Consider the following 27,422-nt stretch of genomic DNA (forward strand, 5'->3'; position numbering starts at 1 on the left):
CACAGACCTCTCCTCCGATCACACTGTGTGCGCTGATGCGGCACAGGCCACCACAAAAAAGAAAACAGAACCATGTGGTAAACGTCACGTGACCAGCGCTCAGTGGCCAATAACAACAGAGTCTGGAGGCGATGTTAGAGATTCAACCAATAAGCACACTGGTGGGCGGGGCTGACGCCGCCATTACCATAGGAAGAAAGATCAGCGGAGACTTCCGTCAACACAAGCGCTGCATCTTCCATGTAGAGCGGACGGCGGCTGCTCAGGTAGCGGGTGTGGGGGGAAGGGGAACATGCTGGGAGCAGTAGTTCTCCAACCATAGAAGTAGCTGTAGCATTGTAGTGTGACCTCTGTGTGCTGCGCTCTGTGCGGCATTTATAGGTATCTGGGATGTTATCAGCCACAGTCCATACTGTCTGCTGATATCACGCAGAGCCCCACAGTGCGGCGGAACAGCCCCCAGACTGAGCTGCCGGGGGAGCCAGGTACCCTCCACCGGTCCAGGCTCCCAGTGCAGAGCCGCCCTTCCCCCGGCCGGGTTCCCTAAGAATGCGCCTCTGTGCTGTCACTAGCTTGTGCTTGGTGGCTTTATCTTAGGGGCATCTGGGGCCTTCACCTGCAGTATAAAGTATGGGGGCAAACATCTGAAAATGTTCAAGCTGTCAGTGTGGGCTGCATTTAGTCTCTGCTGGCCACACAGTGAATGGAGCTGCTCTGTGTTCACCATTACCCCATTCACACAGGGCATCACAGCCCTATTTTCAGAATCGGTGCAGGTTCTGGTTTTCTATCTCAGTTCTGGGATAATTCTCACCTTCTTGCCTTGGTGTCTTCCACTTTGTGATGATGTAGTAGGATAGGGGTAAAGGCACATTGGGAATTATTCTGCGTGACTACTATTAATGAATGGATCCTGACTTGTGTGAACAGAGCCTAATGCATGCGTCCAATGACTGATATGTGACCTAACAGGAGCACAATTCCCAGCAGGATAATCATGCCGTTTCTGGGTCAAGATTGGCGTTCTCCAGGTTGGAGCTGGATGAAAACAGAGGATGGATGGAAACGATGTGAATTCCCCTGTGATGACTATGAAAAGAACAACTTCAATCTCCACCTGTGAGTTCAGCAGCCACACTGCCCATCCCTCGCCACCCACATCGGCCCTCGCCATCCACATCTGCCCCCGCTGCTCCTTCCACATCAGTGCACATGCTTGACCGCCTCTCCATTCATTCTCTATGGGGCTGCTGAGGCTTTTTCTGGCAGCCCCATAAAGAATGAATGGAGCGGTGGTCGTTCGTCTTACCTGCTGCTCCATTTTGTAATGGGGATAATCGTGCCCCATCAGGAAGGAAAATTCCTTGCTGTGTCCATCGGTGTGCGGCACAGCGGTCAGACACCCACCGATCAGCGAGTTACCACCCACTCCCACTCATCTTCCCCTAACAACCTTTGCCCTTTGTATACAGCGGGGCAAAAATAAAAAGTATTCTGTATTTTCTTTTATGTGAATCGAACCTAATAACACCTGCTAGTCAGCTGCTAGGAACTTGGAAACATTTCTACCTGTTTGTGTAATAAAGAAGACTTATCTTCAGTTTTTTTTCCATCCTAGGTTAAATATTAATGATGGAGAAACCTTTGAGACTGAAAGCTGCACTCTACCCCCGACGAAAAGTGAAAAGGAGAAATTGAACAACACTACAAAGTCGCAGTGTAAGAACAGCATGTGGTGATTTCCTCCTATCCATTTTCCTTCTTAAAGTGACTGTCAGCACAGAATGACTGTTCAAACCAAATCCAGGCACTCGGTGTATCATCGCGGCCAATCATTTATATACACCTCCCACCTGCTTGGTTTCCTTCTATCTCCTCTCTTCTCTGGCTCTATGAAGCCAGAGCTGTCAGTCAAAGAAGAGGGGGAGGTACAGGGCAGATATGGTGGGAAGTCGTCCTTAAATATTCAGCAGTCATTTTGTGCACACAGTCTCTTTAAGCTGCACGTTCTCCTTCACTTTGAAGCTCTCACCAGCCCAGACGTGGACAAATTTCTGGTAAAACGTTACAGACCACACTAAGTGCCAGGGCCATCTCCAGGTTTTCATGGACCTCAGGCGAAAGAGTATCAGTGGCCTCTTTAACACATACCACAATTCATGATCCAAATCTTCTCGCAATCTGTTGTAATCCGTTGTTGCATTGTGTCCAGCAGATTTGCAGTATAGAAGTTCGCTGGCTAATGGGGGATGCAAGCATAAGAGACCCCCTTCTATGCCTTGTTTTTGTATGTGGCTTAGGGACTTTTATCACTGCTGTTCTTGGCACCTCTCGGGTGGGATTTAGGGTGTCCCTACATACAGAGATAAGCAGCTGCTCCTGAGCTCAATGGGTGCAGTAAATACATATGATCCGTTCACAGACTCATCAGAGTGGAAACCTCAGCAATAGAAAACGGAAGAGAGACTATAGGCCTTTGCTGAAAGTGTCATTTATTTTGATCCGGCCATTAGTCAAAACAGAGAAGGTCCATAGTTTCAACCAAAAAGGTTCAACATTTTTGGTCAAAATCTTTGATCTGATCTATTTTGACTCCTTGCTGGATCAAAATAGATTACACTTTCAGCAAAGGCCTATAGTCTCCCTTCCTTTTTCTGTGGTGCTGAGGTTCCAACTCTGATTGGTCTGGACCGAAGGTCCTTTCTTCAGGCACACTATACTCAGCGTTGCCGTTCTTTCTCCTTCTATCCAGTTCACAGATGCATTCACATGAAGTGCCCACAGCTCTCTTCTGCAGGATTTCAAGTCTCCAGTGGCCTATTACCCAATACAGTCTATTGTGGGATGATGCAACCTGTTATCTGTAATGAGCTGTCATCATGTGCACTCCCTATACCCTGGAGGAAAGTGATCTAATCCTTAAAGCAAACGTGCAACAAGTTAATGTCCATTACTGCGCAATTATCATGAATGAGCAATCCTAGGGCGCTCATTTCATGGTAATCAGGCAGTGTAAACTGGCTGCTGATCGCCCAACGAACAGGCAAAACGTTCATTGTTCTTTGGGTGAAATGATCTTTTGGTGTGTACAAATGATCATCGTTCTCGGCAGCGCATCGTCTGGTGTAAACAGGACCCTTCCAATGGCAGCCTGTGCTCCCTCATTGATCTATTACTAATTGTTTAGTGCACCTCTAAAGAGCTGTACACAGGATATTTAACAATCGAGTGGTGTAATTGCACCATAGAGGTTCTGCTGTGCTCACTGGGTGAACTGTAAATTGGGAGCATTACATTAACATTACATGTTGCATTTTATTTTTTCCTGATACAGACTTCTACCAAGAGAAGTGGATATATGTGCACAAAGAAAGTACAAGAGAAGTAGGTACTTGTGGGTGCAATTTGTTTTACTACTTGTCCTATCTAATGTGCCCTTTATTCATGAGGTATACACTTATGTGGTGACAATTATTTATATATTTTTTTTTCTTCTTCTAAACTTAAAGGGTGTTTTCAGGGCTAATAATATTTATGACCGATGCTCAGGATAGGTCATTTGTATCAGATCGGTGGGGATCCAACTGATCACCTCTTATCAGCTTCGGTGGTGGCCGGATAGAAAAAGTGAATAGCATTATGTAGTATCCGCTGCTGAGGACTGCAGCTCGGCTCCGCTCAGTATGTAGTGTCCGCTGCCGAGGACTGCACTCGGCTCCGCTCAGTATGTAGTGTCCGCTGCCGAGGACTGCAGCTCGGCTCCGCTCAGTATGTAGTGTCCGCTGCCGAGGACTGCAGCTCGGCTCCGCTCAGTATGTAGTGTCCGCTGCCGAGGACTGCAGCTCGGCTCCGCTCAGTATGTAGTGTCCGCTGCCGAGGACTGCAGCTCGGCTCCGCTCAGTATGTAGTGTCCGCTGCCGAGGACTGCAGCTCGGCTCCGCTCAGTATGTAGTGTCCGCTGCCGAGGACTGCAGCTCTGCTCCGCTCAGTATGTAGTGTCCGCTGCCGAGGACTGCAGCTCGGCTCCGCTCAGTATGTAGTGTCCGCTGCCGAGGACTGCAGCTCGGCTCCGCTCAGTATGTAGTGTCCGCTGCCGAGGACTGCAGCTCGGCTCCGCTCAGTATGTAGTGTCCGCTGCCGAGGACCGCAGCTCGGCTCCGCTCCGCTCAGTATGTAGTGTCCGCTGCCGAGGACCGCAGCTCGGCTCCGCTCAGTATGTAGTGTCCGCTGCCGAGGACCGCAGCTCGGCTCCGCTCAGTATGTAGTGTCCGCTGCCGAGGACCGCAGCTCGGCTCCGCTCAGTATGTAGTGTCCGCTGCCGAGGACCGCAGCTCGGCTCCGCTCAGTATGTAGTGTCTGCTGCCGAGGACCGCAGCTCGGCTCCGCTCAGTATGTAGTGTCCGCTGCCGAGGACCGCAGCTCGGCTCCGCTCAGTATGTAGTGTCCGCTGCCGAGGACTGCTGTGCACCTTGCCTCTGCCGGAGTTGATGACAGCTGATCGGTGCGGATGTGGGTTGTCAGTTTCTTATGTTTATTTGATGAGACTTATATATTAAAGTCTAGGGGTGCGCAAAAACATTGGTTGCCGTACAGAGCCACAGTATAGCATCTGTGTTTTACAGATGCATTGCAATTCTGTAACATAGGAAATTGTAAATGGTTTTGTAAATAATAAATATCTGCTACTGTAAAAACAAATATTAAAGCAAGAGTAGTGCTACAAAAAGTTAAAACTTAACATTTATTACAACTGAATAAAAAAATGATACACAAGTCCCAAGGACCTAAAAACAAGTATAAGCCTGTCTGTGATAGTGAGTAACCCTATGAATCAGTAGCTCATTATGTCCAGGAATACGAACATATGTAATACCAACATAGCCTACCTGTAACATAGCACAGAAAATGTCGGGAAAATAATAACGGAGCTCTCAAGACAATGTCTCAAACATATCATGTCTCCGCATACAAGAACCTTAATACATTTAACTAGTTATGGTGAGCATTTAGACCCTATAAAAATATTAATGGAACGACCTCACCAGGTAGAATGTCGGTTCTTGCTCTCTGGCTTTAAGACAGCTCCAATGACCATTGGGGTATGTCTTGCGTGGTTATCCTAGACTGCGCGGCATATGGTATGTGGCTGGAGGAGTGTCATACATTTTGCTTTTTTTCGGACACTCCTCCGGTTGGGGGTGGTTTTAGGTGGGGGTTCTTGTTACCACCCACCGCGGCGTGCTATGTGTGGGCACACTGTGTTTATTCCCCCTGCTAGTCGTTTCCTGGTCTGCGTGCCGGCTTCCTGTTGGACGCGTGCGCCGGAAGTGACGTTTGCGTGTCACGGCCGGCGCCTGCATTCCACATACCGGATGTCGGTTGGCCGGAACTGGAAGTGACGCGCTCGCGTGTTAGCGCTTTTATATTTAAAAGGAGAACTTATTTGCCTGTTATTGGCACTGTCTAATGGATAAGCTGAGCGTTTGATGCCAGCTTCTATACTGCATGACACCCTCTTCTCCCCTGATGATTAGCTGAGGCAATGAAACGCGTTGGGGGCGGTGTGCTGTGAGTTGCTGGAGGCTGAATAAGGTTTTGGATGCCCCATCACATGGAGTTGTCTTAAAGCCAGAGAGCAAGAACCGACATTCTACCTGGTGAGGTCATTCCATGAATATTTTTATAGGGTCTAAATGCTCACCATAACTAGCTAAATGTATTAAGGTTCTTGTATGCTGAGACATGATATGTTTGAGACATTGTCTTGAGAGCTCCGTTATTATTTTCCCGCCATTTTCTGTGCTATGTTACAGGTAGGCTATGTTGGTATTACATATGTTCGTATTCCTGGACATAATGAGCTACTGATTTATAGGGTTACTCACTATCACAGACAGGCTTATACTTGTTTTTAGGTCCTTGGGACTTGTGTATCATTTTTTTATTCAGTTGTAATAAATGTTAAGTTTTAACTTTTTGTAGCACTACTCTTGCTTTATTACTTATTCTTCTGTGTGGTTTTCCTGAACCCCTATTGCTGTACTTTGTTTACTGTAAAAACAAAGCAAAAGTGGATGGCACGCGGAGGACAAGTGAGAAAATCGTCCCAGTTTTCTGGATGAAATTCTGAACGATTTTTTTTTTATCTACACACATGAACCTACCCTACACCTCGTGATGTAAATCCTCTTGTTTTGCTCCAGAGACACGGGTACTGTACCTTGGGCGAAGCCTTTAATCGCTTAGACTTTTCAAGTGCAATCCAGGACATCCGAAGATTCAACTACGTCGCTAAAGTAAGTTATGTCATTTTATCACCGTTTAAGTGGGAAATGGTGTAGGTCCTTATTAGTGACTTGTCTTACCTGACTTTACTTGGCTTTAGTTAGAGGCTGCACGTAAGGATTTTGTTGGCAGACCACAATTCTAGGTTGTTTGGGCGGCCTGACCGTCTCCAGATATATGCATCGTGGGAAGAGAAGGGTTTGGCATATTGGATTTCGGCAGGCTTTATCTTTTTGTTCTCTTTGGAGAGTAAGCTGCTGTCAAAATTGTCATTAAACAGCTTGCAGAAGACACACACAGTCAGTCAGTATGAGCGTGCATGTTTATTGGGAGGATTCAGCCTACAAATATTCATCATGGGGGGTGAAAGATAACTTAGACCTAGACCACTAAGGTGGATGAATGTCAGCCTGTCTATGGGGTGTTGGAACAATTTACCCCAATAGTAAATATCCCCTATGACCCCTCTCAGGCTTTTGTTTTTTGTTTTAAATATTTTCTGGGTTTTTTTGTGTGTTTTTTTTATGCATAATAAAAAAAGAAGCTGTCCAGGATTAATTTTTATTTGAGTATATCTATGCCGGCGGCAGCGGTGACGCTGCACCTACATCTCATGGAACGCTGCAGCCAATCGCTGCATAGCAGCTCATGATGACTGCCGCTTCTGTAGCGATCACATGTGCTGGAGTCATGAATTCACTTCTTTAGCCTGTCAACAAAGACCGGGGTGGCACTGGACCTGGGTAGGATGAGTGTAGCATTGCTTGTTATTTTATACATCTGCATGCCTATGCTGGGGGGGTCCTCTAAAAGCCCTTTAAAAGAAATCTGTCAGCACAGAATAACTGTTCAATCCAAGTACAGGAGCTCGGTGCATCATGGCAGGGCCTAACACTTCAGTGAGCTTTCTCACCTCCTTGTTTTCCATCTGTCTCCACCATTATCTGGCTGTATGAAGCCAGAGCTGTCAATCAAAGACCATGGGGGGTGGAGAGTGAGGAACAAGTAGGTGGGAAGGTGCACGTTCCCCATTACTGAGATAGAAGATGGCTGCTGCTACAGATACAATTATATGTAGATAGGTGGGAGAGGAGCTTTGCGTCTGCTTAGAATTGTCTACTTGCAGCTGATTTCTCAGTTTTTATATTCTAGTTGCTTCATCTAATTGCTAAATCCCAGCTGACATCCCTGAGCGGAGCGGCACAGAAGAATTACTTCAACATCCTGGAAACCATAGTAAGAAAAGGTAAAGTTATTAACTCTTCCCATGTGAAGTCTGATTTATTGTAGTCTGCCTGCAGTCATTTGCCTTTCATTTATCTCCTACTTAAAGGGAACCTGTCACGTTAAAAATAATTCTATTAACCTGCATATATGAGGTTAATGGCATTCTGAGCCTGCCCGGTGCCTTGACTGAGAGCCCCGCTGCCGGGAGAAAATGAACTTTATTCCCTTCGGTAGCATTTGGCATGCAGTCACGGGGTTGGTGCCGGCACAAGTTTCGGTCACTGCCCTGTATATACAGAGCGCCACCAGCACTGACTGTCAGCCAGGCCTAATGCTGAGTGAGCTGTCAGGGGGCGCGATTACAGCTGCCGCTCTCTATACACAGAAAGGTAAGTGATGTTAGAGCCCCGCTGCCGGGAGGAAATTAAGTGCAGTTGCCGGGCAGGTTCAGAATGCTATTAATCTCTGCAGGTTAATAGTGTTTTTTGACGTGACCGCTTCCCTTTAAGGGAAGTATTCTAGGGGTGTGTGTAATCACTGAGTTTTTCAAGCAGGTGACACGAGTAAACACTGGGTTTTTTTTTTTTTTTTGCTGAAACATTTTTTTTTTTTTATTTCTACTTGTTCTGCATGGACTAATGAGCGTTCTCCAAGCAGAAACCGTCTGAAGAATGGACTGGTCATTTCATTTAATCTTTCCGCATCTTTGAAGCTTCTTTTAAAAGCTTCACATTTCCTAAGACAAAGCATATGCACAACAAGTGTTTTTTACATTTTTTTGGTGTTTATTTAGAATGCTTTCACATTGCTTTTAGGGACACGTTTGCTGGTCCTGTCGAGGCATATGTCTGAACTCCCTGCAAAACGGGACCCAGACGTATGGCGCTGATGGGTCCATAGACTATAATGGTGCCAGCAGAGCAAGCGTGCACTCTGACGGGCATCATTTTCGGGAGTGTAAGGCCGCGTGCCCACTATGCGTTTTTGCAGCGGAATTTCCACAGCAAAAATGCTTAAACGCTTGGTAATACGTGCCCCACGGTCCCCAATGATAATCCGCATGTGCTGTGCAGATGCTGCAGAAATTTCCTCTGCGGATTATCATTGCGGAAAAATACGCAGCATGTCAATTAATTTTGCGGACACGCAGCGTAATTACCGCCATTGACTTGCATTGAAACGCATAATATCCGCGTGAGCACATTTGCACATGCGGATGTTATGCTATTCTATGTGCAGATGGTACCTAGGTCTGGAGAAGAGGAGACTCTTCTCCAGACCTGGGTACCATAGAACCTGGAAAAAAAAAAGAATTTTACAATAAAAAATAAAGATTATACTCACCCTCCGATGGCCCCCGGTGTTTTCTCCGCTCTGTCCAGTCTGTTGTATGGGTCGTGGTGGTGTGAAAGGACCTGCGGTGACGTTATTGAGTCATGTGACAGGTCACGCGACCAAGTTGTCAAGCACTTTTCCAAGTGATGCTAAAATCGCTTGGAAAACGCTTGACAAACGCTTCTACCTGGCAGGAAAATCCGCATGCGTTTTTCCTGCCAGGGAGATGCGGAAAAAATATGCAGCATTTCTGCATCATGGGCACTTGGCCTAAGACTATTGGAGGTGGACACTCAGACGTAAATAAACCCAAAAACGAGTAAACAAACGTACTGCAATGTAAAAAACACTTGTGCATATGCTTTGTCTTAGGAAATGTGAAGCTTTTAAAAGAACGGGCGGGCCAGTCCATAACTTCAATGCCTTCATCTTGCAGGAACTGCTGACACACTCCAGCCACATGAGGTCTGGCATTGTCCTGCATTAGGAGGAACCCAGGGCCAACCGCACCAGCATATGGTCTCACAAGGGGTCTGAGGATCTCATCTCGGTACCCAATGGCAGTCAGGCTACCTCAGGCGAGCACATGGAAGGCTGTGCGGCCCTCCAAAGAAATGCCACCCCACACCATTACTGACCCACTGCCAAACCGTACATGCTGAAGGATGTTGCAGGCAGCAGATCGCTCTCCACGGCGTCTCCAGACTCTGTCACGTCTGTCACATGTGCTCAGTGTGAACCTGCTTTCATCTGTGAAGAGCACAGGGCGCCACTGGCGACTTTGTTAATCCTGGTGTTCTGCGGCAAATGCGAAGCGTCCTGCACGGTGTTGGGCTGTGAGCACAACCCCCATCTGTGGGCGTCGGGCCCTCATACCACCCTCATGGGGTCGGTTTCTAACCGTTTGTGCAGACACATGCACATTTGTGGCCTGCTGGAGGTCATTTTTGCAGGGCTCTGGCAGTGGTCCTCCTGTTCTTCCTTGCACAAAGGCGGAGGTACCGGTCCTGCTGCTAGTTTGTTGCCCTCCTACGGCCCCCTCCACGTCTCCTGGTGGCACCTCCAGCCTCTGGACACTGCTGACAGACACTGCAAACCTTCTTGCCACAGCTCGCATTGATGTGCCATCCTGGATGAGCTGCACTACCTGAGCAACTTCTGTGGGTTGTAGAGTCTGTCTCATGCTACCACGAGTGTGAAAGCACAACCAACATTCAAAAGTGACCAAAACATCAGCCAGAAAGCATTGGTACTGAGATGTGGTCTGTGGTCCCCACCTGCAGAACCACTCCTTTATTGAGGGTGTCTTGATAATTGCCAATAATTTCCATCTATTGTCTATTCCATTTGCACAACAGCATGTGAAATTGATTGTCAATCAGTGTTGCTTCCTAAGAGGACAGTTTGATTTCACAGACGTTTGATTTACTTGGAGTTATACTCTGTTGTTTAAGTGTTCCCTTTATTTCTTTGAGCAGTGTATTTTGCCTATCAAGCCCTGATGTTTATTAGGATGATTAATGGCCTTAGGGTGATTGTTTATTTTACTTTATTCTATGTAATATATACTTCTCTCCTGGATGCTCTCTGCCCTCTGTTCCCCACCAGTCTCATGTCTGAACGGAAGAACGGTGTTTGTTCTTCTCGGAAAAAACTGTGAATGCAATGACCGCTGATTAGCAGCACAAGCCACCGACACAGGGCTGAGCGAAGTACAAGTATGTATGTATTTCTTTATCCAGCACCCTTAGGCCATTGATAAGGGATTGTCCACTAATGGCCCCAGTGTGCTGGGTAAGGCAGAATTTACGTTTTTATATAGCATTGTCATCCACTTTGCTTTGCAGCAGCTCTACATGCATTTATTAAGGAATTTTGTTGTAATTACAAAATCAGTTTGATGACGATGTGACAGATATTAGATCTCCATCTGTATCTACCTGATGCAGAGCACCAATTCCCTCCATAGACGTAGTTGTATGAAAATAATATCTCGGTCTTTAGCCACTACCCAGGAGGTGCATATGTGTCCTATGTTATAGATGTCTTATGATAAGTCTGCAGACTTTTATTATGAGACGGGAAAACCCCTGTGAGCATGATAAAAATAAATAAAAAAAGAAGTGGGTATGTAGTAAACTTGTTCCAGTGATGGCAACAAGTAGCCCGTTTTTTTTTTTTTTTTTTTTTCAAAGTATGACTTTTAACTTTAAAACTTTGCATATGGTATTAGTACAGGCAAAAATAAGAAACTTAGGCATTTTTCTGTAAGAAGATATTTATTAAGTTTATCTTTGCCTGTACTAATACCTTTCTCCACTTATCAGACTCTTAACTTCCTCCCCTTGCCTTCAGCACTGATCCCACACTTTTTAATTAAAAAAATGGAGATTGATTTTTCACTACCCATAAAAGTGTATGAGGAGGAGGAAGGAGCAGCTGCAAAGAGGAGACCCCAATACACAGATGCTGCTGCTTCTAGTTAATGCTTATCATCTTATCCCAGTGCTGGGTTAACAGCAACACTGCTCAGTACCACTGTATAATCCCATCCCACCTCTTCCCCAGCCTCTCTACCACACTTATCCTGGCCTTAACCCACCTCTTCAACCTATCACTAACCTCTGGTACCTTCCCTTCTGCTTTCAAACATGCCACAATCACGCCTATCCTCAAAAAGCCATCTCTCGACCCGACCGCTATGTCAAGATATCGCCCCATATCGCTGCTCCCATTTGCTTCCAAACTCCTTGACCAACATGTTCTCTCTAAACTTTCCTCCCATCTCTCATCTAGCTCTCTCTTCGACAACCTACAATCTGGCTTCCGCCCCCACCATTCCACCGAAACTGCCCTGACCAAAATTACTAATGACTTGCTTACAGCCAAAGGTAACAGACAATTCTCTATACTCCTCCTTCTTGACCTGTCCTCTGCCTTTGACACAGTTGACCACTGCCTCCTACTACAGATCCTCTCTTCCTTTGGCGTCAAAGACCTTGTTCTATCCTGGATCTCCTCGTACCTTTCCAACCGCACATTGAGCGTCTTCCACTCCCACGCTACCTCCTGATTCCTCCCTCTCTCTGTTGGAGTCCCTCAAGGCTCTGTCCTAGAACCCCTACTCTTCTCCATCTATACCCTTGGCCTGGGACAGCTCATAAATTCCCATGGCTTCCAGTACCATCTGTACGCTGATGACACCCAGATCTACCTCTCTGGCCCAGACGTCACCTCTCTGCTGTCCAGAGTCCCAGCATGTCTAGCAGCCATATCCTCCTTCTTCTCCTCTCGCTTCCTCAAGCTCAATGTGGACAAAACTGAACTCCTCTTCTTTCCTCCATCTCGCATATCTTCCCCACCTGATCTTTCTATCACAATAAATGACCTCACTCTTTCCCCTGTACCGGCAATCCGCTGCCTCGGTGTAACGCTTGACTCTGCCCTGTCCTTCAAACCCCACATCCAAGCTCTCGCCACCTCCTGTCGTCTCCAGTTCAAAAGTATTTCCAGAATCCATCCTTTCCTCAACCCTCAATCTACAAAACTGCTTGTGCATGCCCTCATCATCTCCCGCCTCGACTACTGCAACATCCTCCTCTGTGGCCTCCCTGCTAACACTCTCGCACCCCTCCAGTCCATCCTTAACTCTGCTGCGCGACTGGTCCATCTCTCGCCTCGCTACTCCTCTGCTACCCCCTTTGCAAATCCCTTCACTGGCACCCAATTGCCCAGCGTATCCAGTTCAAGCTACTAACACTGACCTACAAAGCCATCCATAACCTCTCTCCTCCGTACATCTCTGAACTAATATCCCGATATATTCCCTCACGTAATATCTGGTCCTTCCAAGACCTCCTTCTCTCCTCCACACTTATTCATTCCTCACCCAATCGCCTCCTAGACTTCTCCCGAATATCCCCCATCCTCTAGAATTCTGTACCCGAACACATCTGATTATCCACCACACTCAGATCCTTCAGACAGAACTTGAAAACCCATCTCTTCAAGAAAGCCTACAGCCACCGTGACCCCGCTGCCTCCTCAACAACACTGGAGCTGCTGCCTCACAAACACCGGAGCTGCTGCAACCCCCCACCTACTGTCTCCTTCCCTATTCCTGTAGAATGTAAGTCCACAAGGGCAGGGTCCTCTTCCCTCTGTACCAGTCTATCATTGTTAGTTTGATTACTGTAAGTGATACCTGTATTGTGTATGTAACCCCTTCTTATGTACAGCATCATGGAATCAATGGCGCTATATATATAAATAATAATAATATATCATCCATGGTGAACCTGACAGAGAAAAGTAGATCCTACTTTTCTTTATGTGTACACTATCTATTGCTCACATACAATGTAATAGCAGCTACTAAGCATGATTGCTGTGAGTCCAGCACTGAAGTGTTAGAGAACACTTGTAGAAGCAGCAGCATCTTTGTGTGTCTTTCTCTCTGCAGTTGATCCCTTCTACTACCCCTTCCCTCACCATAGACCTCTATAGGCAGCTGCTATAATATGATTTCATGATTTATCATGGATCTCTCACTCTTTGTTTCAGTTCTTGAGGATCAGTACAATCCACGATTAATTCGGGATCTTCTTAATGACCTGAGCTCCACCCTGTGTATCCTGATCCGGGAAGGTGGCAGATGTGTTCTGATCGGAAATATGAACATCTGGATTTCTCGCCTGGAGACTATTCTTTCATGGCAAGAACAGCTGATGACCCTTCAGATCAGTCCGGTATCACCACGTCCTCTCTTGCTTTGCTGCATTTTTGTAGTGTTTTTATTCTAAGTGATAGCTCATCATTCTTCTTTTTTTATTTTAGCAACTTGGCGATGGTCCGACCCTGTGTGATCTGCCACAACAGATGAAAAGCAACATCCTCTTCAGATTCTCTGACGCCTGGGACATAATCAACTTAGGGCAAATGACGCCATCATGGCATATTCTCAGCGAAGACCACCATCTCTGGAAAGAGCTTTGCAAATATCACTTTTCAGAGAAAATGGTATCTATTCTAACACCAGAACAGTTTAATGCATATTTTGAGTGATACTATAACACCATGAGCCTTATATATCAAACAGGCTGGTTTATATGGACCTGTTACTTGTTGGGGGGGCTTAAATTGAAAGTCATCTCTCCAATGTCAGAGCCGTGGCCACTTGATCACTGCAGCCAATCTGCGGCTGCTGATCGGCTGCAGCGTTCACTATCCTCTTAGAGCCTAGAATCCCTTTTGAGAAAACTAATCTAATTGAGAAGGAAGCACTGATGATACTCTATCCTCCCGTTATGATCCCTTAACCACTTCGCACCAGAGCCTGTTTTTGCCTTCGTGACCGGGCCAATTTTTTCAATTCTGACCACTGTCACTTTATGAAGTAATTACTCTGGAACGCTTCAACGTATTCCCCTGATTCGGAGACTGTTTTTTCGTGACATATTGTACTTCATGATAGTGGTAAAATTTCTTCGATATCACTTGCGTTTATTTGTGAAAAAATCGGAAATGTGGCGAAAATTTTGCAATTTTCAAACTTTGAATTTTCATGCCCTTAAATCAGAGAGATATATGTCACACAAAATAGTTAATAAATAACATTTCCCACATGTCTACTTTACATCAGCACAATTTTGGAACCAAAATTTTTTTTGTTAGGAAGCTATAAGGGTTAAAAGTTGACCAGCGATTTCTCATTTGTCCAACAAAATTTACAAAAACATTTTTTTAGGGACCACATCATATTTGAAGTCACTTTGAGGGGTCTTTATGACAGAAAATACCCAAAAGTGACACCATTCTAAAAACTGCACCCCTCAAGGTGCTCAAAACCACATTCAAGAACTTTATTAACCCTTCAGGTGCTTCACAGGAATTTTTGGAATGTGGAAGAAAAAAATTAACATTTAACTTTTTTCACAAAAATGTTACTTTAGACCCAATTTTTTTTTATTTTCACAGGGGTAACAGGAAAAAATGGACCCCAAAATTTTTTGTGCAATTTCTCTTGAGCGCGCTGATACCTCATATGTGAGGGCAAACCACTGTTTGGGCGCACGGCAGGGTTCGGAAGGGAAGGAGCGCCATTAGACTTTTTGAATGTAAAATTTGTCTGAATAATTAGCGGACGCTATGTTGCGTTTGGAGAGCTCCTGATGTGCCTAAACAGTGGAAACCCCCCACAAGTGACACCATTTTGGAAACTAGACCCCTTAGGGAACTTATCTAGATGTGTGGTGAGCACCTTGCACCCCCAGCCGCTTCACAGAAGTTTATAATATTGAGCCGTAAAAATAAAATTTTCACATTTTTCCCACAAAAAAATGTTTTTCATTCCCTAATTTTGTATTATCATAAGGGTAACAGGAGAAATTGCACCATGAAATTTGTTGTGCAATTTCTCCTGAGTATGCAGATACCCCATATGTGGGGGAAAACCACTGCTTTGGTGTACGGCAGGGTTCGGAAGAGAAAGGAGCGCTATGTTGGCTGGGATAGGCAGCAGACACCATGTCACATTTGAAGAGTCGCTGACATGCCAAAACAGCAGAAACCCCCATAAGTGACCCCATTTTGTAAACTACACCTCTCAAGGAATTCATCTAGGGAAGTAGTGAGTATTTTTTAATTTTTAAATTTATACCATTGGGCAGTGAAAAAAGCATAATTATATTTTTACCACAAAAATTATTTTACCCTCAGATTTTACATTTTCACACAGGGCAATGGGTAAAAATGGTGCCGAAATGTGTCACACAATTTCTTCTAAAAGTGTCAATACCCCATATGTGGCTGTATCGTAACGCTCAGCCATACGGCGAGATCTGGGGGGGACGGAGCGCTATTAGACAATTGGAGAATAAATTATTGTAGAATAGGCATTTGGATTTGGGAGCACAAAATTTTCTGAATTTCTTTTGGGGGGCAAGGGCCATTTTGCTTTTCCAGAGCCTTTCTGCTACCAGTAACTTGGAAGTCCCTTATATTTTTAACAGATGACGGACCTGAGTGGGGACTAGCTTTTTTTGAGGACTGAGTTGAAGCTTTTATTGGGAACATTTTACGTAACATTTATCCGGTGCTCGAGGCTGAGCACTTACATCGGGGTTTCCATCTAAATTTCCAAGTGATGTAATTCAGATGAAACCCCTGCGGGATCCATTCACTGTAATGAGGCAGCAGAGTTACTCTGGACTCCGTCTGGCCTCTGTTTAGCGGTGTCCTTTTTTTCAGAAGTGCACAGAACTGTGGCCAACCGCACTTTTATGCACGCCTAAAAAAACTGACACCGTGGGATCACAGGTCAGACGGCGTCCACAGTGGCCTATATCTGCCTCATTACAGGGAATCTTCCGTTATGGGTTCCGTCTGAATCACGTATTTCAGAGATTTACACGGAAACTCTGGCGTAAGTGCTCAGCGCAGAGCGCAGGATAAATGTGAGCAGAGCCTTACTGCGATCTTTGGGAGACATAATAAACAAATCAGTAGCAGGTGAAGAATTGGTTTTATTTATTTTTTACGCCATTCCTAGTGCGGTATAACTGATTAGATTACTTTATTCTTCGGGTCGGTGCGATTACAGAGATACCAGATTTATATCGGGTTTTTATGACTGACAGCTGTCACACACTAAGAGACCCTTTTTTTTTGCAAAATCTAGTTTTTGCATCGCCATATTTTGAGAGCTATAATTTTTCCATATTTCGGCTGACAGAGTCATGTGACGGCTTGTTTTTTGCGGGACGAGTTGACATTTTTATTAGTACCATTTTTGGGTACGTGACATTTTTTGATCGCTTTCTATTCCGTTTTTTGGGAGGTAAAATTAACAAAAAACAATTCAGGAATTGTTCTTTGAGGGTTTTTTTTATGCCGTTCTGCGTGTGGTAAAAGTGATCAGGCAGCGTTATTCTTCGGGTCAGTACGTTTACAGCGATACTACACTTACTGTATATTTTTTTATGTTTTGGCGCTTTTACACAATAAAACCATTTTATAGAAGAAATATATTTTTTTTGCATTGCTTTATTCTGAGAGGTATAACTTTTTCATTTTTCGGCTGATTGAGCTGTATGGCGGCTTTTTTTTGCGGAACAAGGTGACGTTTTCATCGGTACCATTTTTATTTCCATTTTGCTTTTTGATCGCATTTTTTTCCACTTTTTGTTTGGCGATATGAGGAAAAAGCATAGTTTTTTTGCTCCGTTTTTTATTTATTTTTATTACGATGTGCACAGAAGGAGTTAATTAGTGTGACAGTTTTATAGCTCGGGTTGTTTCGGACGCGGCAATACCAGATATGTGTACTTTTTTATTTTTGCATAAATATACTTATTTATCGGTTTAATATTTTATTTATTTTTATTTATTTTGTAATTTTTTTTTAACAGTTTAAAAACATTTTTTTTACTTTTTTTTTTTACTTAGTCCCTGTATGGGACATTAATTTTTATTTTTCTGATCACTGATCTCATGTAATGTAATAGACATGTATTACATTACATGAGATCTTCCCTGACTGTTTCACAGTCAGTCTCCTGCCTGGCTTCAGCTGCAGGCTGAGCCAGGCAGGACACCATATATGGCAGATCTGGAGGCGGTCATGTGACCTCCAGCTGCCATAGCAACGTCAGGTCCTGGAAGGTATAAGGGGGCCGTCGGAGAGGTAAGTGGACGACCCCCTCTCCTCCTGCTGTCTTCTATATGCCGCGATCACTATAGATCGCGGCATATAGAAGACAGCAAAGGGTTAACATCACTGGGACCTGATCCAATCAGGTCCCGATGATGTTCCCTGTCAGAGCTATCGCTCTGCACTGCTCCCGCAGCGCTTGCAAGACCCTGGGGGTCCTGAGCGCTGCGGGACCACCCACCGTTTTTAAACGTCCGCGCTGCACAGAGCCCAGGCAGCGCGGACGTTTATCTACAGTGGGCGGTCGGGAAGCGGTTAAGAGAAGCACAAAGAGAAAGTTTGGGGTGCAGTAGCCTCATCTTAGTTTCTTTAGCTCCTGTAATGTAAATAAAGAGGTTTATTTTCATCATAGATCCTTTCTAATCTAATATCCATTTTTATACACCATACCAGTAAATTCCCTGAGAAGGGGGATCCTCCTTTCTTAGCCCAAAGTGAAGAGCACTTACATAGATTATCTCACATTCTGGATGTCCGGTCTTTCTCTGCATCAGTCAGCCAAACCAGTGAAGCGAGTGGTCACGGTGTAATGCTTTTTTTCACCTTTGGAGGCAGTGCAGGGAAATTGGACACTTACAGCCCAGTTTTCCCTGATCGCTAGGTAAACCAGCAAGGACATTCTTTGATCAGATTATGCTCAAGGGACCATTCTAAAGGTAGAAACTGCCTGAAGCAGAGACACGTGACGTTATTATATTGTGGATTTATACAATCCTCCCTGGTGGCTCTTATGCAGCCAGGCATTTATTTTCTATATTAGGTAATTACGGGTGTTCTCTGCCAACCTTTGGTTCAGAAGCAAACAAGGTTGTGTAACACATGATCTCATCTTTGCTGATGGTCTACAGAATACCTGGGCTTTCTGTGCCCATTTATGTCCATCAAGTGTTAATTACATGTTCACAGTGCAACCCAAGGTTACCATGTATTAGCAATCGCGTCACTTCTTACATAACCACCCAAAATGAATGATGAATGACCATTCTGTACCTTTTGTAGTTTTCTTATTGCAGTGACCATCTTGTCTATGACTTTACTAACTTTTTTTTTTTTGCATTGCTGTTTGCTCCTCTCGTAGTTTTGTAAAGATTTGATCTTTACAGAAAATGGTCATATTGACTGGAAACTAATGTTCTTCACACTGGAGAAGTACTACCCGAAAAGGGAACAATACGGGGATACGCTGCACTTCTGCCGGCACTGCAGCATCCTGTTTTGGAAGGTAAATGTTCTTTTCTTATAGGAGATATTCAGTACACAGAGAGGTGGAAGAGCAGCTCATTGCTGGGGGGCTTTGGCCGTACAAAAGGGTCAAGATATTTTTGTTCTGTAAATTTAAAAAATGGAGTATGTCCCCTATACAGCTAGATGGACAACTCACTCTTCTCCCATCTTGTACCCAATGATTGATGGGCACATAACATAGGGTAGAATATTTGTGTAATATTTTTGGGACATAAGAGGAAAACATGGTATGTGTGTGTATATAATTATATTGCATGAGATCCCCAAAAAAAAGGCAGTGAGTAGTGGGTGGTAGAGCCACGTAGTACTTGTAGTGCCCTGGCACTGCCTCTATGGACATAGGTCCTCTACAAAGCGATTTATCTCACATTTCGGGTTCGTTCAGAAGAACGTATTAAACATCCGAGTGCTGCTTTATATGCAAAGCTGGTAACATCCGGACAGCTCACCGACCAGTGTAAATCAATGAAGGTTTGTGCATATGGGCTGATGTTCTGCTTGAAAAAATATCGTAGCATGCACTGCTGTGATCGTATTCTGGATCAAACTCGCCCATTATAAGTCAGTGGATCACATACAGGTTACAATCCACATGTCATTTGTTTTGTTTTTTTGCCTGATGGCTCGGTCTGTACAAAAATGAGATATATGGAAAATAAATAGGTGGGAAGGTGCACTGACCTGCTCGGCCACCCCAAGGATGCACCTAAGCTCCTGTTCTTGGTCAGTCATTTTGTGCTGACAGTGTCCTTCTAAAGGGGTTTACCAGGGAAAATATTAAGTCACGACCAGGGCTGTGGAGTCAGTAAGCCAAACCTCCGACTCCTCAATTTCCATGACTCCGACTCCCTCATACATGGCTCATGTTTAAGTGATAAATTTCCTGTAGCACAGATTCATCTCCGCTAAAAGTCTAGACCCTTAGATCAGGAATAGGACAGACATTTATAGGACATTTCATAACTTTCCCAAATTCTTCTGAAAAAATATTCCTCACAAACTGCATTGAACTACTGTACCCAATTTATTATAGATTTTGGGAGTTGGAGTCGGTCCATTTTATACTGACTCCACCAAAATGAACACCGACTCCACAGCCCTGGTCCCAACACCATGGATTTACTTCTGTGCTTGTCATTGGTCAAGTGCCTGCATAGGAAACTATGTCCTGTGTGTGACGTGGGCTGACCAGCTCCCAGTGTTGGTGACCTGATGGAGGGGGCTGGTTTTCTTGCTTAATTCCTTCACTATGTCATCCCCCTTCTACTTCATGGCTGAATCTGAGGAATCGTGCAGACGGCCATATTTTCAGTCTGAGTGCGATCCGACAAAACATCAGATCGCACTCTGACCAATGTTGTTCTATTACGTCATGCACATGTCCGATTCATTTTTTTTTTCCTTGGACCGAGTCTGTTCTAATTAAAAAATCAGAGCATGCACGATTTGCATCCATTAGTCAATGGATCCATCAAAAAAATTGGACCTCGCTCTAATTGCATCTGAGTGTGGTCTGATTTCCATGGACTGACAGAATGGAGAATTATTTTTTTTCCCATCTGAGCCACATAATCAGCCCAATTCTCTCAGATGAGAGCCGGAGGTTGTATATCCAGGCGCACTGCTATAGTAGAGGGGTCATGCCTCCTATGTGCAGCAGCCCCCGATGTATATATTACTTCCCTTCATTACATGTCCTAATACAGCACTGTTTTATATAGTAAATGTTTTGTAATACTGAAAAATCTGCTGGCCTGTAATAGATCTGCCGGTTCTTATTAGTCTGCTTCTCTTCTTCATTCCTCGTGTAAAGGATAATCAGCTCGCTCTCTTATTTAAGGTATTTGCTGCATGCTTTATACATATAATGTCCCGTGTGACAGCTTATACTGGATCATGTGTTCTGCGTCTCGTACACTTATCTCTGATCCTTGTCCGGTCATTACATGACTTCCATAATGCCTGTGTTATCAGACCTATTTCCATCCTCTACATTGTGTATCCTCGTGTCGCTGTGCATGTATAGGTGCCCATGGGCGTCTCAGAGTGGACACATTTCTGTGTGTGAACCCGTCCCCTCTGACGTGTGTGTGTGTGTGTGTGTGTGTGTGTGTGTGAACCCGTCCCCTCTGACGTGTGTGTGTGTACCCGTCCCCTCTGACGTGTGTGTGTGTACCCGTCCCCTCTGACGTGTGTGTGTGTGTGTACCCGTCCCCTCTGACGTGTGTGTGTGTACCCGTCCCCTCTGACGTGTGTGTGTGTGTGTGTACCCGTCCCCTCTGACGTGTGTGTGTGTGTACCCGTCCCCTCTGACGTGTGTGTGTGTGTGTGTGTGTACCCGTCCCCTCTGACGTGTGTGTGTGTGTGTGTGTGTGTGTGTGTACCCGTCCCCTCTGACGTGTGTGTGTGTACCCGTCCCCTCTGACGTGTGTGTGTGTGTGTGTGTGTGTGTGTGTGTGCCCGTCTCCTCTGATGTGTGTGTGTACCCGTCCCCTCTGACGTGTGTGTGTGTGTACCCGTCCCCTCTGACGTGTGTGTGTGTGTGTGTACCCGTCCCCTCTGACGTGTGTGTGTGTGTACCCGTCCCCTCTGACGTGTGTGTGTGTGTACCCGTCCCCTCTGACGTGTGTGTGTGTGTGTGTGTGTGTACCCGTCCCCTCTGACGTGTGTGTGTGTGTGTGTGTGTGTGTACCCGTCCCCTCTGACGTGTGTGTGTGTGTGTGTACCCGTCCCCTCTGACGTGTGTGTGTGTGTGTGTGTGTGTGTGTGTGTGTGTGTGTGTGTACCCGTCTCCTCTGATGTGTGTGTGTACCCGTCCCCTCTGACGTGTGTGTGTGTGTACCCGTCCCCTCTGACGTGTGTGTGTGTGTACCCGTCCCCTCTGACGTGTGTGTGTGTGTGTGTACCCGTCCCCTCTGACGTGTGTGTGTGTGTACCCGTCCCCTCTGACGTGTGTGTGTGTGTACCCGTCCCCTCTGACGTGTGTGTGTACCCGTCCCCTCTGACGTGTGTGTGTGTGTACCCGTCCCCTCTGACGTGTGTGTGTGTGTGTGTGTGTGTGTACCCGTCTTCTCTGATGTGTGTGTGTGTGTGTGTGTGTGTGTGTACCCGTCCCCTCTGACGTGTGTGTGTGTGTGTGTGTGTGTGTGTGTGTGTACCCGTCCCCTCTGACGTGTGTGTGTGTGTGTGTGTGTGTGTGTGTGTACCCGTCTCCTCTGACGTGTGTGTGTGTACCCGTCCCCTCTGACGTGTGTGTGTGTGTACCCGTCTCCTCTGACGTGTGTGTGTGTGTGTACCCGTCTCCTCTGACGTGTGTGTGTGTACCCGTCCCCTCTGACGTGTGTGTGTGTACCCGTCCCCTCTGACGTGTGTGTGTGTACCCGTCCCCTCTGACGTGTGTGTGTGTACCCGTCCCCTCTGACGTGTGTGTGTGTACCCGTCTCCTCTGACGTGTGTGTGTGTACCCGTCCCCTCTGACGTGTGTGTGTGTGTACCCGTCTCCTCTGACGTGTGTGTGTGTGTACCCGTCCCCTCTGACGTGTGTGTGTGTACCCGTCCCCTCTGACGTGTGTGTGTGTGTGTGTGTGTGTGTACCCGTCTCCTCTGACGTGTGTGTGTGTACCCGTCCCCTCTGACGAGTGTGTGTGTGTGTGTGAAACCGCCCCCTCTGACGCGTGTGTGACCCTCATGGGGGTCAATAAACTCTTTTTAGAATGGACTATGCATGCACTAACCATCCCCCACACAGCTAATGGATTTTTTTTCATAGGACTTCTGAAAATGATCCTTTACTTTAAAATCCCTCATAAAATTTGCAGTAAAAGTTTTCCGGGATCTATAAATAGGGGCTCCACACAATGTTTACTACCGGCTCTTCCTTAGGATAGCCCATCAATATTAGATCGGCTGGGGCTCTCCGCTACCCCACCGGTCAGCTGCATTGCTTACCGGGCACAGCGCTATACAAGTAGTAGTGGCCATGTCTGGTATTATAGCTACTAAAAGTACGGCGCTGTGCCAGGAAAATAACTAGGCTGATCGGCAAACCAATCTTCAAAATTGCTGCCCTTTCCGTAGAATAGGCTGCCAGTGTCAGAACTGTCACATCCCTATGATGGCAGGAGAAGCAAAGCTCAACAAGGGAGGCAAGTTCCATTTTTTGGAGGGGGGGTGGTGGGTGGAGGATTAATTGGTATGGGGAGGGTTGGTTTGGCAAGCTCCCCTTTTTTTAGTAGAAAGGAGGGGGTGTGTAGCTGTTAGATACTCATACTGGTGGTCTTCCTGACACCATACAGTTGAGGGGATTCCTCACAGAAACTGTCTATTAGGGGGGCTACAATGTGATGTATCGGCTCAGGGAGCCCACCAGAGGAGTAAAATTGACAATAGATATCAGACAGGAATGTATCCTGAAGCCCCCATACACATTCTCATTGGGGAGAGAGGAGAATGTCGGGCTCCTCTCACCCAAAAATAAAACGGATGCTGAGATTTCAATTGCCCAATCCTCCTCTCCATCAACATAATTTGTCTGAGGATTTGGGTGGCCCCATACAGCTGAGATGGTCGGACAGTCCTTCCAGCCTTCATCTCCTGTGTAGGGGGGCTTCAGTGTCATAATTTGTCTGAGGATTTGGGAGGCCCCATACAGCTGAGATGGTCGGACAGTCCTTCCAGCCTTCATCTCCTGTGTAGGGGGGCTTCAGTGTCATAATTTGTCTGAGGATTTGGGAGGCGTCGGACAGTCCTTCCAGCCTTCATCTCCTGTGTAGGGGGGCTTCAGTGTCATAATTTGTCTGAGGATTTGGGAGGCCCCATACAGCTGAGATGGTCGGACAGTCCTTCCAGCCTTCATCTCCTGTGTAGGGGGGCTTCAGTGTCATAATTTGTCTGAGGATTTGGGAGGCGTCGGACAGTCCTTCCAGCCTTCATCTCCTGTGTAGGGGGGCTTCAGTGTCATAATTTGTCTGAGGATTTGGGAGGCCCCATACAGCTGAGATGGTCGGACAGTCCTTCCAGCCTTCATCTCCTGTGTAGGGGGGCTTCAGTGTCATAATTTGTCTGAGGATTTGGGAGGCGTCGGACAGTCCTTCCAGCCTTCATCTCCTGTGTAGGGGGGCTTCAGTGTCATAATTTGTCTGAGGATTTGGGAGGCCCCATACAGCTGAGATGGTCGGACAGTCCTTCCAGCCTTCATCTCCTGTGTAGGGGGGCTTCAGTGTCATAATTTGTCTGAGGATTTGGGAGGCCCCATACAGCTGAGATGGTCGGACAGTCCTTCCAGCCTTCATCTCCTGTGTAGGGGGGCTTCAGTGTCATAATTTGTCTGAGGATTTGGGAGGCCCCATACAGCTGAGATGGTCGGTCAGTCCTTCCAGCCTTCATCTCCTGTGTAGGGGGCTTCAGTGTCATAATTGCACTGGCTGTGACCCCAGGAGGCTCTGTCTTCCGTATTCCTCCTGTGTCTGCCCCTCTTGCATAGCCTGCAGGTTAGAAAAGGGGCAGATGGTGCAATGTTACACATGGCTGCAGAATCCAACTACTTACAGGGTGTGTTTTGTAGTCTGTTGCCATGGAGACACATACATCTGCATGGAAACTTTGTACACAGGAATTTTTGTGATTTGCAAAGTTGCTTTATTTTCTGATGCACTGAAACAAGATTGCAAAAGAGACATTAAAATGTTTTTGCATTAGTAGAAGCATTTACAAATCAATCCATCCAATGATGGGTTGGTTGTTTGGTTATATCCATGCCTTTTATAGTAAATGTTCACATACAGTAGTGTTCAAAATAATAATAGCAGTCCAATATAACTAACCAGATTAATCACTGCTTTTGGAATAAATTACATTACCACATGTCAAACAATTTACCAGTTGGTGCAGTAGATTCTAAGAAAACCACAAGACTCAGGTCACTTTTCAATACAAGTCTATGAGAGTCTTGTTCTGGCCTGGATCTGGCTCTCATAGACTTGCATTGAGAGCTTGTGGCATAGCTTCCTTTTGTGGCGACACTCCATTATGCCTGAACGATGTGGTTGCACAAATGATCCATTGGGGGGCATCTTCCATTCTGTAACTCCTGTGTTTGTCTTGCCAGGACTCGGGACATCCCTGCACGGCTAACGATCCGCAGAGCTGCCTCACACCCGTCTCCCCGCAGCACTTTATCGACCTCTTCAGATTCTGAGGGCACCGGCCACTTTCATGTCATAACGAGAACTTTCTTTGTTTTTAATGAGGCAAATATTAAGTTGTTTTAAATCATTTAGGAAAAGAATGTAAATGTAATATGGTACAAATGGGAAATGCCAAATGTTTTATATGGTAACGTCATTATTTGTTTTATTCTCTGTACCGGCGGATTGGTCCACACTAAGGAATTTAATGAGCATTTCCCTCAAAATGCACAACATTCCTAGTACTTGAGGGGTCCCTATCTGTCAAGTTCTTTTTGGCCGATATTGCAGAGCTGAGTGACGACCAATATACCTGATCTTACGGTGGCCATCATAGTTGTCAGGCTATCCATGCCATTCTGCATACACATGTAAAACCCCAGTCCGATGGTCAAATCAGTAGATCATCACTGCTGGACCAGAACCCTGCGCGCTGCCCTCTTTCCTCCTGCGCGCGCTGCCCTCTTTCCTCCTGCGCGCGCTGCCCTCTTTCCTCCTGCGCGCGCTGCCCTCTTTCCTCCTGCGCGCGCTGCCCTCTTTCCTCCTGCGCGCGCTGCCCTCTTTCCTCCTGCGCGCTCCTCTTTCTTGCTCCCTTCTCCGGAGCCTCTTCTGACAGCATGCATCCCAGTGCAGCAATGACTATGCCGCGCTTGCCAATAATAAGAGGTATCAGCGATGCCCGCCGGTAGGAGGACACTGGCAGGGCAGTGGTCTGGCAGTCACAGATTACTGATGGGGCTGCTGGATCAGGGCACTCTGAATCTTCTTGCTCTTCTTTACTCGGCAGCATTTCCATAGACTCCACGGCCAAAATCTCCACTGTGGAAGCTGCTTAATGGTGAAGCACCTGACACATCTATGGTGGGTTTACATGAGCAAGCATTGGGGAGTTTGCATAAACCAACTATATAAAACCACCACCTCTGTATATACACTTTTTTTTCTTTTTTTTTTAAATTTTAGGGCGAATTGCTTGTTAATTAGCCATGAGGACTAAGACCGAGTATGTAATCAGAGACCTAATATTGCATTATTTTTGCACTTTCAGAAGGTCCTTTATTTCTTATTGATGTCGTGTCTTGTGTTTTTGTTTGTTTTTTGTTTTTTTTTTTGTTCCAATCGATTGTAATTTGATTTAAACCTACATTACCCCCGAAAGTCATTTTATATTAGTATAAAAGCATTAGTATCTTTCTAAGCTATGGGGCCATAACTTATTTATGCTGTCAGCTATAGGCATCTCTTCATATAAATATATAGACCTGCTGCAGGCTACTGCTTAAAGGGGGAAAAGACCCCTATTCCGCCCCCTTGATAAAGGGTTCTGTGCACAGCAATGTCCGGCACTATTTTCGTTTTATATGGGGCCTTTGAGGCACTTTTATCATTTTGGATTTGGGGAGGAATCCCCCTGAAAAAGTCATGGTGTGCACATAGCCTTATGGTGCAAGTTCACTTAGTATATGAGTGGGGCAATTATTTAGTAACAATCAGATCTGAGAGCTAAATCTGTATAGACAGAGCAAAGTAGCAGTTTACATCTAAACTGCATGAACAATTGGCTTCATGCAAGCAATTTGCACTTCTGTATAGCTGACAATTTATCTTGTAATTTTTTTTATTTTTTTTTTGCTATAAGCATATGCATGGATGGTTTGCTGGTGATCACCATGGCCCCATTAGCACCCGCTTTCCCTACTGTCAACTCCACTCAAAAGTTGGATAATTAAAACGAGAATTTATTTTACTATTCATTAATTTTCTTTTTTTTTTTCGACTGATCAGCACTTTAAAAATAAGATTGATATTGATTTGATCTATGTTAAAAGCTGGGAATACATGATCGTGGTACAATGACATTGGACCAATCGATAGAACACCTCTTACTACCATCTTGTGCACTGATGTGGTAGGCTCAGGCATTATTGTAAGTGACCATAAACTTTTCTGATTTTCTTAACACATATATTATGTTTATTGATTTCAGTTAAAGAAGTATTCCCATCTCCAAGAGCCTATCCCAATATGTAGTAGGCGTAATAATATTAAAAAATACCTCCAATTAGAAATGTAGTATAGTTCTTCTGATTCACTATGTAGCTTACCCCATGTGCAGGACATTACAGTAACTTAGGTATCCATGGTTATGACCATGAACAACTAACTATGAGTGATCTCAACCATGGATACCTAACCTACTAAAATGCCCTGCACATGGGTAAGCTTCATAGCGAATCAGAAGAACTATACTACATTTCTAATTGAAGGAATTATTATTACACCTACTACACATTGAGATAGGATCTTGATGGGAATAGACCTTTTTAAGGGGATTTTCACATTAAAAACTAATGGAATAGATATACCGCCAGTGAAGAATAGGTCTGAGGCCATTTTACCTCCTTTTTTTTTTTTTTTTTTTTTTTTTTTTTTTT

The 27,422-nt window shown here is 45.4% G+C and overlaps 1 protein-coding gene across 4 annotated transcripts; it reads left to right on the forward strand.

Annotated features, from left to right (window-relative positions):
* On the forward strand, positions 1 to 27,422 carry FBXO25 (F-box protein 25). 4 transcript variants are annotated; one of them, XM_073674245.1, is made up of 11 exons: positions 1 to 266; positions 973 to 1,119; positions 1,619 to 1,719; positions 3,335 to 3,384; positions 6,204 to 6,296; positions 7,438 to 7,531; positions 13,411 to 13,595; positions 13,684 to 13,866; positions 18,636 to 18,779; positions 20,616 to 20,642; positions 24,909 to 27,422. In XM_073674245.1, exons 2-11 carry the CDS (start codon positions 998 to 1,000, stop codon positions 24,996 to 24,998), a joined length of 1,089 nt encoding a protein of 362 aa, XP_073530346.1. In that variant the 5' UTR covers positions 1 to 266; positions 973 to 997; the 3' UTR covers positions 24,999 to 27,422. The 4 variants fall into 4 exon arrangements, with proteins under 4 accessions (XP_073530346.1, XP_073530345.1, XP_073530344.1 ...); XM_073674244.1 differs by having other exon boundaries at positions 3 to 266; positions 991 to 1,119; XM_073674243.1 differs by having other exon boundaries at positions 4 to 266; positions 988 to 1,119.

Source organism: Phyllobates terribilis, unplaced genomic scaffold (assembly GCF_046119375.1).
Source record: "Phyllobates terribilis strain yellow unplaced genomic scaffold, ASM4611937v1 Scaffold_3__8_contigs__length_932513732, whole genome shotgun sequence".
Taxonomy (NCBI): Eukaryota; Metazoa; Chordata; class Amphibia; order Anura; family Dendrobatidae; genus Phyllobates; species Phyllobates terribilis.

What these genes read in the sequence shown, in the direction of transcription:
- FBXO25 (XM_073674245.1), top strand. Translation starts at nt 998, where the DNA reads ATGCCGTTTCTGGGTCAAGATTGGCGTTCTCCAGGTTGGAGCTGGATG. An exon ending in GGAAACCATAGTAAGAAAAG is followed by an intron (nt 7,532 to 13,410) that starts GTAAAGTTATTA and finishes TCTTTGTTTCAG; the next exon opens with TTCTTGAGGATCAGTACAAT. An exon ending in ATCACTTTTCAGAGAAAATG is followed by an intron (nt 13,867 to 18,635) that starts GTATCTATTCTA and finishes CTCCTCTCGTAG; the next exon opens with TTTTGTAAAGATTTGATCTT.